Here is a 16,958-nt window from a genome sequence, read left to right on the forward strand (position 1 = left end):
CATGGGGTGAGTGTCAATCCCAGAGCCAGCTGGGAGCCTCAGCCCAGGGGCAGATCTGAGGGCAGATCTTCCTTGGGGAATAGTTCCCAACCTGATCCTCACTTGAGCTCAACTGTTAGGCTTCAGAATGGAAAAGGCTCTGGAAAGTACTAGAACACTGTATTTAAGTAGGATCTCTGCTGTCCTCTCTTACTGAGCCCCAGGGTCTTTTTTTCATACAGTGATCATACCTGTCCTATCCTTGTTAGGCCCTATCAGTGAGATTGGCTGAGATTGTGAATGCAGAAAAATGCCCCTACCAGAGGCTCTCCCTGAAAGGGCAGGACTCCACCTCTCATTGGCATGGCTCTAGCCCTGCCTTAGTTGCCTGGCAACAGTTCTGTGTCTCTTGACAGAGGACACACTATGGCAGGTGGAAGTTCAGGAGCCAAGAGGATAGTGGTATACCGAAATGGGGATCCCCACTCCCCAGGCCGCCAGCTGGTGGTGTCCCAACGCCGTTTCCCCACCATGGAGGCCTTCTTTTATGAGGTGACATCAGCCGTGCAGGCCCCACTAGCTGTGCGTGCTCTCTATACACCTTTTCATGGCCACCCTGTCACCGACCTGACAGAACTGCAAAATGGAGGGCAGTATGTGGCTGCTGGCTTCGAAAGATTTCGCAAGCTTCAGTAAGTAGGCTGAGCCTGGTCAAAGAGCCTCGGAGAGAGGCAGTAGCAGGAACAATAGTGAGTCTGGTATGTAGTTACCAGCTTTATGTATTTTGCTACTTAAACAGGGAGGGGAGAAATAGTGAACACCTGCCTAAGTACGTGAGCAACAAGTGGTTGAGCTATAGTTTAGATTGGATTTGTCTGGTACTGGGGCCCATGCCCACCACAATCAGGACCATGGGAAGGAGACTATTCTGCAGTTTGAACTTTTTGTAAAAGATCTTGATTAGATCCCCTCCCACCACCATCACCACTACTTTAAATCTGATGACACTTCCTCTCTCCCTGCTATGTATCCCAACCTTTCAGGTAGGCTAGGATCATCCCTCTCTGGAGGGTGGGCCACCTTCCAAGGTGGGAAAAGAATTTTAAGTAATCTGACTTTCCAGTCCAGATCTGCCTTCCACATCCTACTCTGAGCTCTTAGCTGAGGTTGCTTACTACAATGAAGAGAACAAGGGTTTGGGAGCTAGACACAGTCTTAGTCACTTCCTATGTAACCTTGGGTAAGTCACTTAGCTTCTCTTGAATCTTATACAAAATGTAGATTAAGCCATCTACTTCATGAATGTAAAAATTCCTGAGATATAGTAGGATATTTAATGTACTCTTTTCTCTCAATCTTTAACGCTATTGCCAATAATCCTAGTCTGAATTTCCAGCCTGACTTGGCATTTAAAGAATTCTAAGGTATGTTCAAGTACCAGCATCTGTTTCTGGCCTGAGTACGCTGAGAAACTGTCCTTGTGGGGAGAGGTACCTGGCGAGGTGTGCCCCAGCCCATGCTCTGGCAGTTACTTGGTTGTTGAAGCACCAGACTCCCCAAGGTGACCTTCATCCAATGTCTTTTCAGCTATTTACCCCCTGGAGGGAAGCATCCAGGTGGGAAGAGCAGCAGACTACAAGTGAGTACTGGGGAAGGCTGTCCCCCAGCCCCTCTGCCCTCCCAGCCCTCCTAGGTGGATTTGGGATTGCTCCAAATTGCTCTGGGAAGTCAGAGACCCTGGAAGCAGCAAGAGCTGCAAGTTCCTTGGGGGACACTCTCCACTCCCACTCTGGAGCTTGCTGCTCTCCTTGGGGTATGGAATTTCAAGACACTATCCCCTGGTCCTGTGTGGTTCCCAAAGGAAAGAGGAAACTGTGAAATACACATGGGGGTAGGGGATGGTTAGAGTGACTTAGGGGATCTAAAAGCACCCTTTAGTGAAAGGGCCCCCTCCTTGCCTCCTTCCCTGTAGGAGTCTGGTTCCTTCCAGCTCACTACACTTTTCTTGGGCTGACTCATCCCTAACCAAATACCTCTCTCCTGATTTGGGGATCTGACTTGGGTTTCAGGATCCTCTCATGACTGGCCACCCGTGTGACTGGGCCCTTGGACAGTGGCTGCCTGCAGGCATCCCCTTCTATATCCAGTGAGTCCAGCATCAGAGAGCAGGGGTATAGATAAAATGGGTGTGTTTGTTCTAGGAGCTTTTGATTACCAGTGGGAAAAATAAAAGGTCCAACATGCCAGGTGTGGTAATCCCAGTAGTTTGGGAAGCCATGGCAGGAGATCATTAGTTTAAAGCCAGGCCCTAAGCAAGTCATCTGTCTCTAAATAAAATACAAAAAAGGGCTGGGGATGCTGCCCCATGGTTAAGCACCCCGGGTCAATCCTGGATACAAAAAAAAAAAAAAAAAATGTCCAACATGTTTGATGGGTGGAATTGGATCAGTACAGTGGTTCTCAAACCATCTTCTGGCACCTGTGCCATCCTTCTCACATGAAGGGAGTCCCAGGTCCCTCCCTCTCACCAGGTGGTTCTTTGTCTTAGTGTGTTTAGGAATGGGGATCTGCTAAGTCCTCCATTCAATCTGAAGGTGTCCCAGGCTGCCATTCAGGACTGGGAAACTATGTTGAAGCTCCTGACTGACAAGGCCAAGTTACAGAATGGGGATGTGCATAAGTGAGTATGGGGCCTGGGGAAACCCAAAAGTCTCCAGAGAGTCTCCTTACTGAGTTCAGCTGTTCCTGAGGATGAAACGGCAAAAGGAGAATGTTCCCTCCAGCAGGACTTCCTCCTGTGCCATAAGAAGTGGTCTCTCTGGCCCAGCCCTCAGAACCAAGGCAGAGCCTAGGTCTGAGAGCCAGAGGCCAGAGGGTACCTGCCCCCTCACTGCCTGCTGACTGTGAAGAGGCAATCTGTCTGTAGGTCCTTATCCTGCTCACCTCTCCCCCAGACTCTGCACCCTGGAGGGGTTCACACTGTCATCGGTGGAGGCTCTGGTGAATGGCCATTACTATGTGGCTGTTGGAGAGGATGAATTCAAGGCCCTTCCCTATCTGGAGCTGCTGGTGCCCAGTCCCTCCCTGCCCAGGGGCTGCTGGTATGTATATGGTTGCAGCAGAGAAAGGTGCCCTCTGGTGAGCGTGCTGACTCCATGTCCTCTGCCCACACAAGCCTTTCCTTCTTTCATTGTAGGTATCCTCCAGGCCTGAAGTATAGACCTCACAGGCAGAGGGTAGGTGATCCACAGGGCATGGGGGTGGGAATGAAGTAGAGAACTCTGATAAATTTGAACTCTGACCTTATTTCACTGCATCCTTTCAATAATCTTGTGAAATAGATTATCACCATTTTCCAGAGGTGGAAACTGAAGTTCATAGGAGTAAAATGATTTGTTCAGGGTGACACAGTTATTGAGTAGCACAGGCCAGACCAGAACTGATCTTCAAGGTGAAGTTGTAGACCTAATGCCTTCTTCTTTTTTTTTTTTTTACCATACGAATTATTTTTATTTATTTTTTTAGTCATACATGACAGAATGTATTTTGACATATAATACATACATGGAATGTACATACATCAATCATATTGTCTATTCTATTCTGCTGCCCTTCCTATCCTCCCTACTCCTCCCCTCCTCTCCCATCCTTTCTCTCTATCCAATCTAATGTGACACACTTTTTTTTTTCTCCTCACAACATCATATACGTATTCTGTATAACAATGAGGTTCTCCTTCCATCTTCCGTGCAACTCCCCTTCTCCCTCTTTTTCCCTCCCACCTCTCTTCCCTATTTAGTGGTAGGCTTCTTCTCATGCTCTTCCTCTCTATCCCATTTTGAGTCATCCCCCTTATATCAGAGAAGACATTCGGCATTTGTTTTTTAGGGATTAGTTAACTTCACTTAGCATAATATGCTCTAATGCCATCCATTTGCCTGCAAATGCCATGATCTTGTTATTCTTTAGTGCTGAGTAATATTCCATTGTGTATAAATGCCACATTTTTTTAATCCATTCATCTGTTGAAGGGCCTGATGCCTTCTTGATAGGTTGGATGCTGGGAGATAGAACTGGCATTCTCTGCATAGCAGTGCCCCGGGAACCTCAGCTCCCCATCCTATTACAGGTCTGAGCCCTCCAAAGATATGAGCCAATGAGCATGAAGTCCAAGTATAGTTTGGTTTCACTGGGTATCTTCGAGTGCCAGGCACCAGCTGCTCCATCCCTGGATAGGCAATCTGGTGGGAAGAAGGGGCAGGAAGGGAGGATGCAGACTGTGAAGGTAGATGGCACTGCCTCTCCCAAGCTCCCACAGGCCTCATGGCATGCTGAAGCCTAGACTAGGGAATAAGAAAGGTGAGACAAGCCAGAAACCAGGGTCTGAGCCCAGTGTTCTTTCTGTAGGACCAGAGCCTCAGGACACAGGTCACTCTTCCCTTTCCAAAAGAACCAGCACAAATTGAACCATCTGTTTTCTATGCCAGACCCCAGCAAAACATTCAGCCAAGAAGCAAGCTCCCCACTCTCTTGTTTCCATCAGGTGAGGGGCCTCTGTGGACCAAGCCTTTCTCAGCCAATCACCCCTCTTTTTTTCCCGTGCTGGGGACTGATGTTGTGGTTTTGGTTTTGGTAATGGGGATTGAACCTAGGGGTGCTTAACTACTGAGCAATAACCGAGCTCTTTTATTATTTTTATTTTTTGAGACAGGCCCCTGGGCCTACAGTTGCTTAGGGCCTCTCTAAGTTGCTGAGGCTGGCCTTGAACTTGCAATCTTCCTTCCTCAGCCTCTAGAGTTGCTAGGATTACAGGTGTGTGCCAGCCACTGTGCCCAGCCAGTGCTGGGGATTGAAACCCATTCCATGGGTCTTAAGCATTCTAGGCAGACACTTTACGTAGCCACCCTTTGACAGTGACACAGGATGGTACCTGCTATTGTTGGGGATATCTGTTGGGGCAGAATGCCCAGGTATAGAGCTGGCTCTGACCTCAGCATAATTGTCTTCTACTCTCCCATTTGCATGTCCAGTCTCTTGCTTTTTCTTAGGGACTTATCATATGAAAAGAAGCACATGGAAAGGGCAATGCTTATCTCAAAATGATTCAGGGGTGGGCTTTACAAGGACTAGGGCTGGGATTAAAAGCCTGCCTCTCAACTTCCCTGCCATCCTCTGAATAGTGGGGAATGCGGAGCAAGCAGGGGAGGGGAAAGAATATAGAGGTCAAGGGAAAGAAGGCCAAGGACTCTGCAGTCTGGGCATCAGTCAATTTTACCTCCCTCATTAGGAGTTAAGGGAATATACAGGGATCCTCACCCAAGGAGGGAGACAACAGGGGCCCAAGACATAGCAGACAATGAAGACACCTGGACAGAGCAGCCCTTGGACCAGGTAAACTCCAGGATCAGAAAGCCATACTTGGAGATGGGAGTTTAGAGCTAGAAACTGGCAGTTCTGAGTCCAGGAACAGGTCCTCCCTTTGTGACTATAAGATCTTCTAACATCCTAAAGCTTGACTTTCTACCTCATTAAACAAAGAAGCTGGGCAAGGTGGCACATGCCTGTAATCCCAGCAGCTCAAGAGGCTAAGGCAGGAGGATCGGAAGTTCAAAGCCAGCCTTATCAACTTAGCAAGGCCCAAGCAACTCAGCAAGACCATTTCCAAATAAAATTCAAAAAAGGGCTGGGAATGTGGCTTAGTGGTTGAGTGTCCCTGGGTTCAAGCCCCAGTACCAAAAATAAAAAAATAAAAAGTTGTTCTTTTTTTGTTTTTGCTACCTGGAATTGAACCCAGGGGTGCTTAACCACTGAGCCACATCCCCAACCCTTTTTAATTTTTGATTTGGAGACAGGTTCTTACTAAGCTTGAGGCTGCCTTTGAATTGGGAATCCTCCTGCCTCAGCCTCCAGTCTGCAGGGATTACAGGCTTGTGCCACCATGCCTAGCTGGAGTTCTTAATTTCTAGTCTTTTCTGGGGAGGGGGGGTTTCCTGCAGGGGGCTAGAGGCTGGACACATGCATGACTCCATTCTGTACTTATCATCATTTCCTCCAGAGAGCAGCATAAACAGTGGAGGAGGCCGTGTCCTTGGAACACAAGTCTGGAGCTAGACTGCATCCTCAGCCTTAGCCATTGCATCATCTTGAGAGCCAAAGCTCTAAAGAGAAACAGGAAGACAGCAGTTGGGTAGACACCTTTTGTCTTCAGCCTGTTCCTGAGAATCAACGTCTCCCCTGTGCTTATAGGGATGTGATTTCCTCAACCCCTTCCCATTCTTCTTCTAAGCCTATAGCCCAGTCTTCTTTCTCCTCAGCAGAGCAGCCCTAGCTGTGGGGGCTGTTTTCTTATGGGATTCTCTGTCCAGAGAAAGGAGTAGCTGATTGAGCTTGGCAAGTGACCACAAATGTGAGAGTAGATTTGTCACAATAAAAGAATACTTAACTAACCTGTTTAGCACAGATTTATTGAAGGCTGCTACTGGCCAGGTATTGTACTGGATACTACAGTTAGGTGATGCTGGGGCTCAGTTGTCTACCTGTCTTGAGAGGGGCTGGCAGGTGAGCATTTCTGCCCACCTCATGGGTGGGAAAGGCAAGGCTAACGGAGTTCATACGTCCTATATCTACATTCTGATGCACCCTCTTCTCCTCAGTTGCTCCCCTAAGTCACCAAGGCACTGAGCACTGGAGGTATCTCAGTCACATTTCTGGCTTCGAGACTGCAACACAGCAGCTGGTCTTTTCCATGTAGCTGGGCCTCTGCAGTCCATGTATTCTGCCACCATGATGGTCCAGAGCAGGCCAGGGTAACAGTGGTTGGGTAATAATGACCTGAGATTTTACTAGAAGAGCTGTTGAGGCAGAGAGCTGCTAAGGGTGAGTGTGAAGTGTCCCGTGCGAAATCCCAACAGCTGAACACCACTTGAAGATTACAAAATCCTTTTACTGCTGTTATCTTACTGTGATCCACGAGGTAGCTATTATCCCCATAAGAGATGAGGAAACTGAGGCTCAGAGAGGGCAAGTTCTTGGTCCATCTGCTCATTGCCTGCACCTTGGCCCAGGGGTTTCCTGAAGACAGCAGAGCTGGAAGCTGGGGTTGGTCGACTCAAAAAGTAGATGGTGGCCTCTGGGTCTTGTTCACTGAGCTTGTGATACAAAGTGCAATTCCTGTCATGGTGAACACCATGCCAGCGACTGCTCCTAGGATAATGGCAGAAATCAAGGGGCTCTGAGCCTAGCATGCTAGCAAGAAGGAGCAGGTACAGGGCTGGGGAAAGGGTTCATATGGGGCCCAGTCCCAACTGCCACCCCCAGCCTCTTGTCTCCAGATTGCTTAGGGTTAGGAAACAACTGATGGCCACAAGGAAACAGGAGAGTTGCGAAGAAAAGGCATGATGGGAGAAAGCCCTCCTCTCTAATCCATGGGAGACGGACTGGGAAAGAACTGACCCAGGTACATCAAGGCCCAAGCAGCTGCTTCCTACATTCCCAATAGTGTGACTTACCTTTTCCACCAATATCTTCTCCAAGGACCTTCCCAACAATCAGCGTGAAGACAATGGCCAGAGAGTTACAGATAGGCACAGCTAGAGTCAGATCTGGGTAGTCAAAATGAGAAGTGCTGAGATGCAAAATGTCTTATCACATTAGGGGAAAAAAAGGGGGGGGGATGGGGGAGCAAGGAGCTTAGTGCAATGGAAGAAGACCAAGGGTGTTGAGGGAGGCAGACCTTGGTACTCAGTATAATCTAGGTTATATATTTAAACCCTCTGAGCCTATTTTCCCACATGTAAAACAGTGATAGCAAGATACCACTGTTGGTATTTTTTTGCAGAGATATTGTAAGATAAACTATGATAATAGTCACTACTGTTTTGATTATTAGAATAGGTGGATATTAAAGGATGGATACAGAGTAGGTGATAAGATAATAAAATTCTAAAATTATAATTTGCTCAAAACTTGGTGAACTGCATGCCAGGTGGCATAAGGTTCAACATTGTTTTGCAGCAATGAATACATCGGGCCAGAGGCTTAAATAGTCTTATGAGCAGCTATTCCTAAATGTAAAATAGATCAAAGTGGAGTGACAAGTTGAAACCGTGTGGCAGGAAAGTGGCTATCTTGTCCCTCATCTTCCCATGGCCCTTGAGGGGTTCCCTAGAACTAATTGGGGCCTAAACTTTCCTGGAATCCCTGGAGGGTCTTGACTCCAGGGGAGGAAAACCACAGAAGTAAAATTCAAAAGCATAAATTTTAATATGTAGCTTCAAATCCTTTTGCACTATCATGCTGTGAGACTAAGAGGGGTGAAGTAAATTGTCCAAAGTTTTGTAATATTCTATATGATGACAATCATGTCTGCTTCACAGGGTGATGATGGGACTTAAATGAAATATGCAACATCAGTAAAGTATCTGATGCAGTAGAGGGCAGTCAACAAATGTTGGGAAAAAGGAAATTTGTATTTATTGTACCAGGCACTCTGCTATGTTTCTCATATATCAAATTTATAATCTTCACAATGCTAGGAATCCAGCTGTAAAACACCAAGGTTCAAATAAGGGACTTGTTCTAGGTCAGGCAGGTAGCACTCACTAGAAGCAAGAGGGACATAGTCAGCATTTGGCACAATAAAATGAACTTTCCTCTGCTATTGCACAAGACTGCCAGGCTCCAGATCCACCTCGTGCCTGGCCATATCTCAACCAGTCCACTGTGCCTCTGCCCTCAGAGGAGGCTACCAAGAAGGGAACAGTAATATGCTCTCCCTCGATGAAGGGGAACAAGGTGTTTCAGGTTCCCTCCCCAAAACAACTTTCCCAGGTGGCCTCAACCACTAAGCAGAGCAGCCGTACACTAGAGACCCACCTGTTGATGCCAGGGTGAAGTAGTAGAGAAGGGAGCCACACTGGTTGAGGAGAAAGGGCACCAGGTACTGGAAATAGGAGAAAACTGACGTCAGTGTAATTGCCTGAGAAGCACTGCCTTCTTTGAGCTTCTAGAAATATCCAAGGAACACTAAGCACTCTGAGAAGGACCCAGGGCAAAGACAGAAATAAACTGAACTACACATCTTTGCTCTTAAATGCCCTTTTCTTTAGCTTGACTACTTCCTATCCGGTATATATATATATATATATATATATATATATATATATATATATATTTTTTTTTTTTTTTTTGTACTAGGGATTGAACTCAGGGGCACTGGGTCACTGAGCCACATCCCCAGCCCTATTTTCTTTCTTTTTTTTTTTTTAAAGAGAGAGGGAGAGAGAGAGAGAATTTTAATATTTATTTTTTAGTTATCGGTGGACACAACATCTTTGTTTGTATGTGGTGCTGAGGATCGAACCTGGGCTGCACGCATGCCAGGCGAGCTCGCTACCTCTTGAGCCATATCCCCAGCCCCTATTTTCTATTATATTTAGAGACAGAGTCTCACTGAGCCTCACTTTTGCTGAGGCTGGCTTTGAACTTGTGATCCTCCTGCCTCAGCCTCCTGAGCTGCTGGGATTACAGGCGTGAGCCAACATACCGGCTCCATTCTGTAAGGTCTTTAGTGCCAATATTACCCCCTTCAGAAAGCCTACCATAAGTCTCCCATCTGCAGTCTCCCTCCTCTGAACTTATGCAACGCTTTTATCTGTATCCCTCTCCTGGCCCTTAACCCTGAGAAGTGGTGGTGTCCATGTTTTCTTTCCCAGTAGCCTTGACTAGCAGACTTGGGGTCAGAAGTAGTTTCCCATATCCCTTTTTGTCTTCCACCCCAAGGGCCAATTTGAGCCCCAAGCTCTCCCTCTGGAAAGACTTGCAAGTTCTTCATATAATTGGAGAGAACACAATAATAAAATACTAACAGCATCCATGGATGGAACACTTTTGATGTACTAGGTCCAATGCTAAGTGTGTCTTACTTCAATCCTCATAACTGTCCTATGATTATCATAATTTCCATTTTACAGATGACAAAACTGAGGCTCACAGAGGACAAGTGACTCCTCCAAGAGCTGCTTGGGAGTGATGGGTTTGGGATTCTCACCCAGACCTATTTGACTCCAGAGACCAAATATTTAGCGGCCACTCTTCCGTGAGAGGGGCTGTACAGAGACGCACCTCAAAATTCAAGAAAAGGGTCTTCATCTCCTGCAGCAACTGCCGGACCCAGGTCCGCTCATGAACCTGCTGAAGGCCGGCGGAGGCCCGCTTCAGCAGCGGCTGCGTGCCACCCCACAGAGCGGCCACGAGCACCAGAGCCAGCACCTGCCCTAAATACAGATGGACGGAGAGTCACCCTGACCGCCAGCCCCACAGGCCGCCCGCTGGGCCTCGCCCTCCTCTAGGCTCCCAGCCCCAGATAGCCTTCCGCACCGCTCTTTGGCTCTCCGACGCCCCGGGCTGCGCTCGACGGGGAGGACAGGCCTTGGGAGGCGGGGGAGATGGACTCAGGAGCCCTAGGACTGGAGTCGTAGCAGGGGCCGGGGTTCGGGGTGGAGGGGAGTAGGAGATGAACTGCGGGTGGGGATCAGAAAGTGCGTTGACGGGCGGAGCCCACTACCCACCCAGAGACGCCGCCATGGCAACGCCGCTCTCATCTACTTCCGGGAGCGAGGGGGTGGAGACGAGAGAACGGAAGTGGTTCCAAGCCTCTTCCGGTCCTGATCACGCCTCGTTCTCGTCGCTTCACCGCCGAGATGGTGAGTTCCGTAGAGTTGGGGGTGTTGTGGTGGGGGTCCCGGGCCCGGAAGAGGTCCGGTTCCGGGCGCTGACACTCTTGTCCTGTCCCTACAGAAGCCGATCCTGCTGCAGGGCCATGAGCGGTCCATTACGCAGATTAAGTATAACCGCGAGGGAGACCTCCTCTTCACCGTGGCCAAGGACCCTGTGAGAGCCGGCGTCCCGGCGGGCGGGACAGGCGGAGGGGTCCCCCCAAGGGCGAGTTCCTTCTGCCCGGACCCTGGGTGGACGATCCAGTTTTACTGCCAGACGGGAACCTAAGAATGTCCCATTCTAAAAAGTAGGGAGATGCCATCCCGGGGTAGGTTGATGAGGGCATTCTATCTAGGAAGGTAGGAAGGAATTCGACTCTTGGTAGAGATGAATAACTGGGGAGAAGAAAAACAAGAGACCACTGTGGGTGGGGAACAGGGACAAGGATCAACTTGATAGAACAAGTCACGTCCAGTAGGACAAAGAATCATGGAATGTATCTCAGTGGTAGAATTAGTGCTTAGCATAACAAGGCCCTGGCTTCAGTCCCCAGGATCGAAGAAGAAGAAATTTTAAAAAGACACGGGTCTTAATGAAGATGCCCCTAGTCTCAGTCCAGTCAGTCCTATCTGCTACTCAGTGTACAATCTCACAGTACTGCCTTTTGAGGCATCTACATATAGAGGCAGTTAATATTATCACTTACATATAAGTTCCTCCCCTTTAAAGAAGGCATTATTGTTCTGACTATTTTAAAGATGGAGAAGCTGAAGTTAAGAGGGATGAAGCATCTTATTTGAGATCATACCATGAGATAGTGACCGAGCAGGCACTGGAATCTAGACTTCCCTACTACAAATTCCTCCCACTTGGACAGATCACCAGAGCTACTGTTTATTTGGACTGGAGTACAACCTAATCTTTTATTCTTATAAGAGATTCTGAATTCAGGAGAGGACAGGCCCAGCAAATAAGGATGCTTTTGCAAATTTGACTCCCCTGCTATTTACATTCGGATAGGAAGGAGAATTTAGGAATTTTACCACTTTCTTGCCCAAGAAATCAGCAGGCTAGAGATTGAGGAGGGTTCCTGGGGCAAAATAGGCGGCCATTGCTACTCCTGGGGTGTGAACCATCCTGTCATTTGGCTCCTCCAGATTGTCAATGTATGGTACTCTGTGAACGGGGAGAGACTGGGCACCTACATGGGCCATACTGGTGCTGTGTGGTGTGTAGATGCTGACTGTATCCTTGTTTTACTCTGAGGCTGTGCTCCAGGCTCTGCCAGCAGAAGAGTTGCTGAGTTGAAGGTGGGAGTTGGGATGCTGGTGTGGGTCTGTAGAATAATACCTCCTACTCCCAGTCTCTTCACTGGTTGGGGAAACATTCAGGACAAGTTCCACTTCTGGATGAGGAGGTTAGAGTGCCCTGAGGAAGAAAGGCTCTTTGGGACTGAACTGGGAGATGATTCGGTTGGCTTCCCAAGGGCTCTGGTAAACTCAGTCAAGTTTCTTAACATCCTCTTCAGGGGACACCAAACATGTCCTCACTGGCTCAGCTGACAACAGCTGTCGTCTCTGGGACTGTGAAACAGGTAAGCTTCAGTCATTTACTCTTTCAGCAAAAATTGACCACCTTTAGTGTACCTCTGTAAGTAAACAGAGATTCTAGGAGAATGCAAAATAAATCTAGAGATGGTTCCTAATCTAGAGAATAAGACAATAAGAAAGGTAGAGGAGCAAGAAGTATTACAGCAATGTAATAAGCCATGAGAGAGGAAACAAACTACTGTGGAAGGCCAAGGGGAGCAGCTGACTTCCTAGAGCAAGGGTGGGAGCAGCCCTGCAAGGTCTCCCAAGGTAAGTGACATGTGAGCTGGGGCTTAAAGGAAGAGAAAGACAACATCACTTTGGCACCTGCAGGAATGAAAGCATGGAGACTGTTGTGTCATTTGATCTGGTTGATGTCCTGTTTTGGGGGAGTGGAATAGATAGGCAGGAGAGAAGATGAGGCTAGAGAAGCAGGTTAGGCCAAAAGAGTCCTTGGGTGCCAAATTCAGGAGTTTAGCTTGGGAGGAATTTGGCCTGCTGCGGAGGCCATTGCAGGGAAGAGTGGCAGTCTGGTTAGTTTTAGCAGGGTCCTGGGGCAGTGGGAAAGCTGACCCTGAAGATAGAGGAGCATATTCAACTCATTCATATTTAAGTTATCCAAGCCAGATAGGTAAGAGCTGGGCCCAGGGCTGGGGTTGCGGTGAAGGGTCCAGCTTCAGTATATGTATATACTGGCATCTAGTTCTATGCTGGGCACTAGGGACATCCAGAGAATCAGACCAGGTCCATTCTGTGGAGTAGCAAAGTTTGTGGGGGAGACAGATAGACTATAAACCATTATGAGCAGTGCCACCTTAGCAGGGTATGTAAGGAAAAAGTGTAAAGATTTGAACAAAAGCACAGCAGTGAAGAAGAGAGCAGTAAGCTAGGGTCACCAGAGCAGGAGCAACAGTGAGGCGTGATGACAGGCAGGCAGATGATAGACAGTCCTCCCTGCAGTGATAATGGACAGGTTGTAGCCCAGACCCTGCCTCTCTCTCCAGGGAAGCAGCTGGCCCTACTCAAGACCAACTCAGCCGTCCGCACCTGTGGTTTTGACTTTGGGGGCAACATCATCATGTTCTCCACGGACAAGCAGATGGGCTATCAGTGCTTTGTGAGCTTCTTTGACCTGCGGGATCCAAGCCAGATTGGTGAGGGCTGGGGCTCAGCTGGGGGCCTGGGTTGGTTGGAGGTGAAAGGCCAGCTCCTGAGGCTGGAGCTGGACATCTGCTGCCCCCTACAGACAACAATGAGCCCTACATGAAGATCCCTTGCAATGACTCCAAGATCACCAGTGCAGTTTGGGGACCTCTGGGAGAGTGCATCATTGCAGGCCATGAAAGTGGAGAGCTCAACCAGTATAGTGCCAAGGTAAGAGGTCAAGTGGAGCCTGAGCCCACCAGAATGATTTCTTACAAGAGGAGGTCAGGCTAGGGATATGGCTCAGTTGGTAGAGTGCTTGCCTTGCACGCACAAGACCCTGGGTTCAATCCCCAGCACCGCCCCCCCCCAAAAAAAAAAAAAAGAGGAGGTTAGCACAATGATTAAGAGCAAGGGCTGGATACAGATATAGAATTCATCACTTTCTAGTTGGGTGGTCTTGGGCAATTTATATAATTTCCCTGAGTCTGTTTATCTTAAATATCTCAAGGATCAAATTACATCAGGTTTTGAAAAAGTTGTCAGAGTACTCAGGACATGTTAATAATGATGACAAATAAGTATTTTCCTGTCGCCACAGAGCTAGGCCCTATGCTAGGCTCCTAGGCAAAGAAGTGAGTCAGTCATTGTCTCTACTCCAGGGGGACAGAAACTTGCAATCATCTGGCATATGAGTTAGATCGAATTGGCCATCATAAAGGTTTCAATCAAGTATGGAAGGTGTACTGTGTCACAGAGGAGGTGGCACATACACTACCTTGTGAAGAATAAGAGGAACTTCAAACAGGAAGCATAGACTATTCCAAAGACAAAAGAAGTGGCAAAAACAAAGGCCCAGAGTTAAGGAGGTACATGGATTCTTAGGGAATCACTGGTGTAGGAGAACTGGACAGGGCCTATATTTTTAAGGTCCATTGTGTCTAGAGGTAAGGAGTTGATTTTCCTCTAGGCAGTAGGGAATCTTTAAAGGGTTATTGATATTTGATACAGTGCTTTATGTCTATCATCCCAGTGATTCAGGGTGCTGAGGTAGGAGGATCCCAAATTCACGGCCAACTTGGGCAATGTAGTGAGACCTCTCCAAAAAGAGTAAAACTCCAAAAAGTAACGAGCTAGTTGTAGTTCAGGGGTAGAGTGACCTGGATTCAATCCCCTGTACCAAAAAAAAAAAAAAAAAAAAAAGCTGTAGCAGCAGTTAGACATTGCTTTACACACCTGTAATCCCAGCAGTTTGGGAGACTGAGGCAGAAGGACTGCAAGTTTGAGGCCAGTCTTAGCAACTTAGTGAGACCCTATTACAAAAAGGTCTGGGGACATAGCTCAGTGGTTCAATCCCTGGTATAGAAAGAAAGATTTAGGGGTAACTGATTAGGTTGAGGGAATGAATAAAGGGGAAAGTCCAGGTTGTATTGGTTTCTGAGTAATAGTGGGCTAGTAAGAATCAGAGCTGGTCAGTCTCATAGTTCCTCCTTCCTCAGTCCGGAGATGTATTGGTGAATGTTAAGGAGCACTCCCGGCAGATCAATGATATCCAGTTATCCAGGGACATGACCATGTTTGTCACGGCATCCAAAGACAACACAGCCAAGGTAAGCCTGGGCAAGAGATCTGGTAGGACTTTACCCATCCTTTGGCTACCCCCAAGAAGGACTTTTTATATATTTCTCCTTGCCTTGTCTCTCCAGCTCTTTGACTCTACAACCCTTGAACATCAGAAGACTTTCCGGACAGAACGTCCTGTCAATTCAGCTGCCTTGTCTCCCAACTATGACCATGTAAGGGAACCCCCACTCAGGCCAAGTCTCAGAAAGCTTCTTGGATCAGGATGTTTGTTTGGCAAGTAGGCTACAAATATGGTGTCAAGCAGAGAGGAGGAGCAGTAATAAAGCTGAACATCTGAGTAGCCACAGGGGACTGGGCAGCTGAAGGGTCTATTTATCCCTGCCCTTGGCATCTCCCTGTTGTGATATGAGAGAGGTTAAGAACTTACAGGACAGGAGAAAGAAAAAAAAATAGACCCATCTGCCCTTTTGGCCCATGTGGACTTTCTTCTTCCCTTTAGGTGGTGCTGGGTGGTGGTCAGGAAGCCATGGATGTAACCACAACTTCCACCAGGATTGGCAAGTTTGAGGCCAGGTAAAGGGGAGGGGCCTTCTTCCAAATGGAAACCATGTGTAGTATTTTTTGTTTTGTTTTTGTTTTAATGTTTATTTTTTAGGTGTAGTTGGACACAATGCCTTTATTTTATTTACTTATTTTTATGTGGTGCTGGATCGAACCCAGGGCCTTGCACCTGCAGCCTCAGTGACTTAGTGAGGCTCCAAGCAACTTGTCTCTAAATAAAAAAGTAAAAAGGGTTGGTGATATAACTCAGTGATTAAGTGCCCCTGCGTTCAATTCCTAGTACCAAAAATAAATAAATAAATCATGAATTTGACAGACATACCATTATGCATACCATTATATTTCTCTGTGCCCATGCTTTTTTTTTTTTTAAACCAGGGATTGAATCTAGTAGCACTTCAGAGCCCATCCCCAGCCCTTTTTTTTTTTTTTTTTTTCTTTTGAGATAGGGTTTCGCTAAGTTGCTTAGGGCCTTGCTAAGTTGCTGAAGCTGGCTTTGAACTTGTGATCCTCCTGCCTCAGCCTCCCATGCTTTTGGGATTATAAGCCTGCAGGCTGGTCTCCAGCTTGCAATGCTCCTACCTCAGCCTCCCAAGTCTCTGGGATTGCAACGCTGTACCCAGCTATGCTTTTTGGCCATATAATGGGACAGTAATAATATATTTCTTGAAATTTTGCTGATTAAATAAATGAGCCAATATTTGTTACAGCATTGTCCAGCAATAATAAGCACTCATTAAGTTTTAGCTATGTTCAGGCAGACATTTGGGTCCCTTCTTCCCCTGACTTCATCTTACTTTGTTTATTCATTTTCACTTACTGTAATCTCCCTGCTTTATTAACTTTTTTTATAAAGTTTGTATTTTGGGGAATGCTACCTTAGATGGGTTTTGGAAAGAGATGAAGAATGAATTAATGGAATCTCTCCTTTCCCCTTTCTTTCCTCCAGGTTCTTCCATTTGGCCTTTGAAGAAGAGTTTGGAAGAGTCAAGGGCCACTTTGGACCTATCAACAGTGTTGCCTTCCATCCTGATGGCAAGAGGTAGGGCCTCAGTGAAGGGAGTGAACTTAGCCTGGGTTGGGTCTCCACCCACTTTCCATGCCAGGCCCCACAGGCCTGCCTCTGCCACAGCCATTTGACTGGACTTTGCCCATCTTTTTCCAGCTATAGCAGCGGTGGTGAAGATGGATATGTCCGCATCCACTACTTCGACCCACAGTATTTCGAATTTGAGTTTGAAGCTTAAGAAGCTGGATCTTCATCCAGGCCAGGGAGGCTGCTTACAGAAAGTTTTGGACTCTGAGAAATAAATTAGTTTGGTAATAAATAGTTTCTGTTTAGACATTTTGTGGGGTCTGTCTCATCATTTTCCCTCCTCACTAATA

At 47.3% G+C, this 16,958-nt stretch overlaps 3 protein-coding genes across 6 annotated transcripts; 2 read left to right on the forward strand and 1 right to left on the reverse strand.

Moving 5' to 3' along the window:
- Window positions 1–109: 109 nt before the first annotated feature.
- Window positions 110–7,079, forward strand: Dcdc2b (doublecortin domain containing 2B). 3 transcript variants are annotated; one of them, XM_077791520.1, is made up of 9 exons: window positions 110–671; window positions 1,567–1,618; window positions 2,049–2,125; window positions 2,528–2,659; window positions 2,934–3,080; window positions 3,176–3,215; window positions 4,387–4,522; window positions 5,267–5,370; window positions 6,035–7,079. In XM_077791520.1, exons 1-9 carry the CDS (start codon window positions 406–408, stop codon window positions 6,044–6,046), a joined length of 966 nt encoding a protein of 321 aa, XP_077647646.1. In that variant the 5' UTR covers window positions 110–405; the 3' UTR covers window positions 6,047–7,079. The 3 variants fall into 3 exon arrangements, with proteins under 3 accessions (XP_077647646.1, XP_077647645.1, XP_026262642.2); XM_077791519.1 differs by having other exon boundaries at window positions 5,267–7,079; XM_026406857.2 differs by lacking the exons at window positions 1,567–1,618; window positions 2,049–2,125 and having other exon boundaries at window positions 2,483–2,659; window positions 5,267–7,079.
- On the reverse strand, window positions 7,042–10,615 carry Tmem234 (transmembrane protein 234). Of its 2 annotated transcripts, XM_026406856.2 has the most exons (5): window positions 10,548–10,598; window positions 10,102–10,253; window positions 8,854–8,920; window positions 7,488–7,580; window positions 7,042–7,182 (listed from the first exon to the last, which is right to left on the reverse strand). In XM_026406856.2, the coding sequence occupies exons 1-5, from the start codon at window positions 10,561–10,563 to the stop codon at window positions 7,088–7,090; spliced, it is 423 nt and encodes a 140-aa protein (XP_026262641.2). In that variant the 5' UTR covers window positions 10,564–10,598; the 3' UTR covers window positions 7,042–7,087. The 2 variants fall into 2 exon arrangements, with proteins under 2 accessions (XP_026262641.2, XP_077647647.1); XM_077791521.1 differs by lacking the exon at window positions 10,102–10,253 and having other exon boundaries at window positions 10,548–10,615.
- On the forward strand, window positions 10,592–16,920 carry Eif3i (eukaryotic translation initiation factor 3 subunit I). Its single transcript, XM_026406852.2, has 11 exons — window positions 10,592–10,682; window positions 10,777–10,869; window positions 11,853–11,940; window positions 12,224–12,289; window positions 13,289–13,438; window positions 13,531–13,658; window positions 14,927–15,037; window positions 15,134–15,223; window positions 15,511–15,584; window positions 16,522–16,614; window positions 16,738–16,920. The coding sequence occupies exons 1-11, from the start codon at window positions 10,680–10,682 to the stop codon at window positions 16,817–16,819; spliced, it is 978 nt and encodes a 325-aa protein (XP_026262637.1). The 5' UTR covers window positions 10,592–10,679; the 3' UTR covers window positions 16,820–16,920.
- Window positions 16,921–16,958: the final 38 nt, after the last annotated feature.

The sequence above is a fragment of the Urocitellus parryii genome, chromosome 11 (genome assembly GCF_045843805.1).
Source record: "Urocitellus parryii isolate mUroPar1 chromosome 11, mUroPar1.hap1, whole genome shotgun sequence".
Lineage (NCBI taxonomy): Eukaryota > Metazoa > Chordata > Mammalia > Rodentia > Sciuridae > Urocitellus > Urocitellus parryii.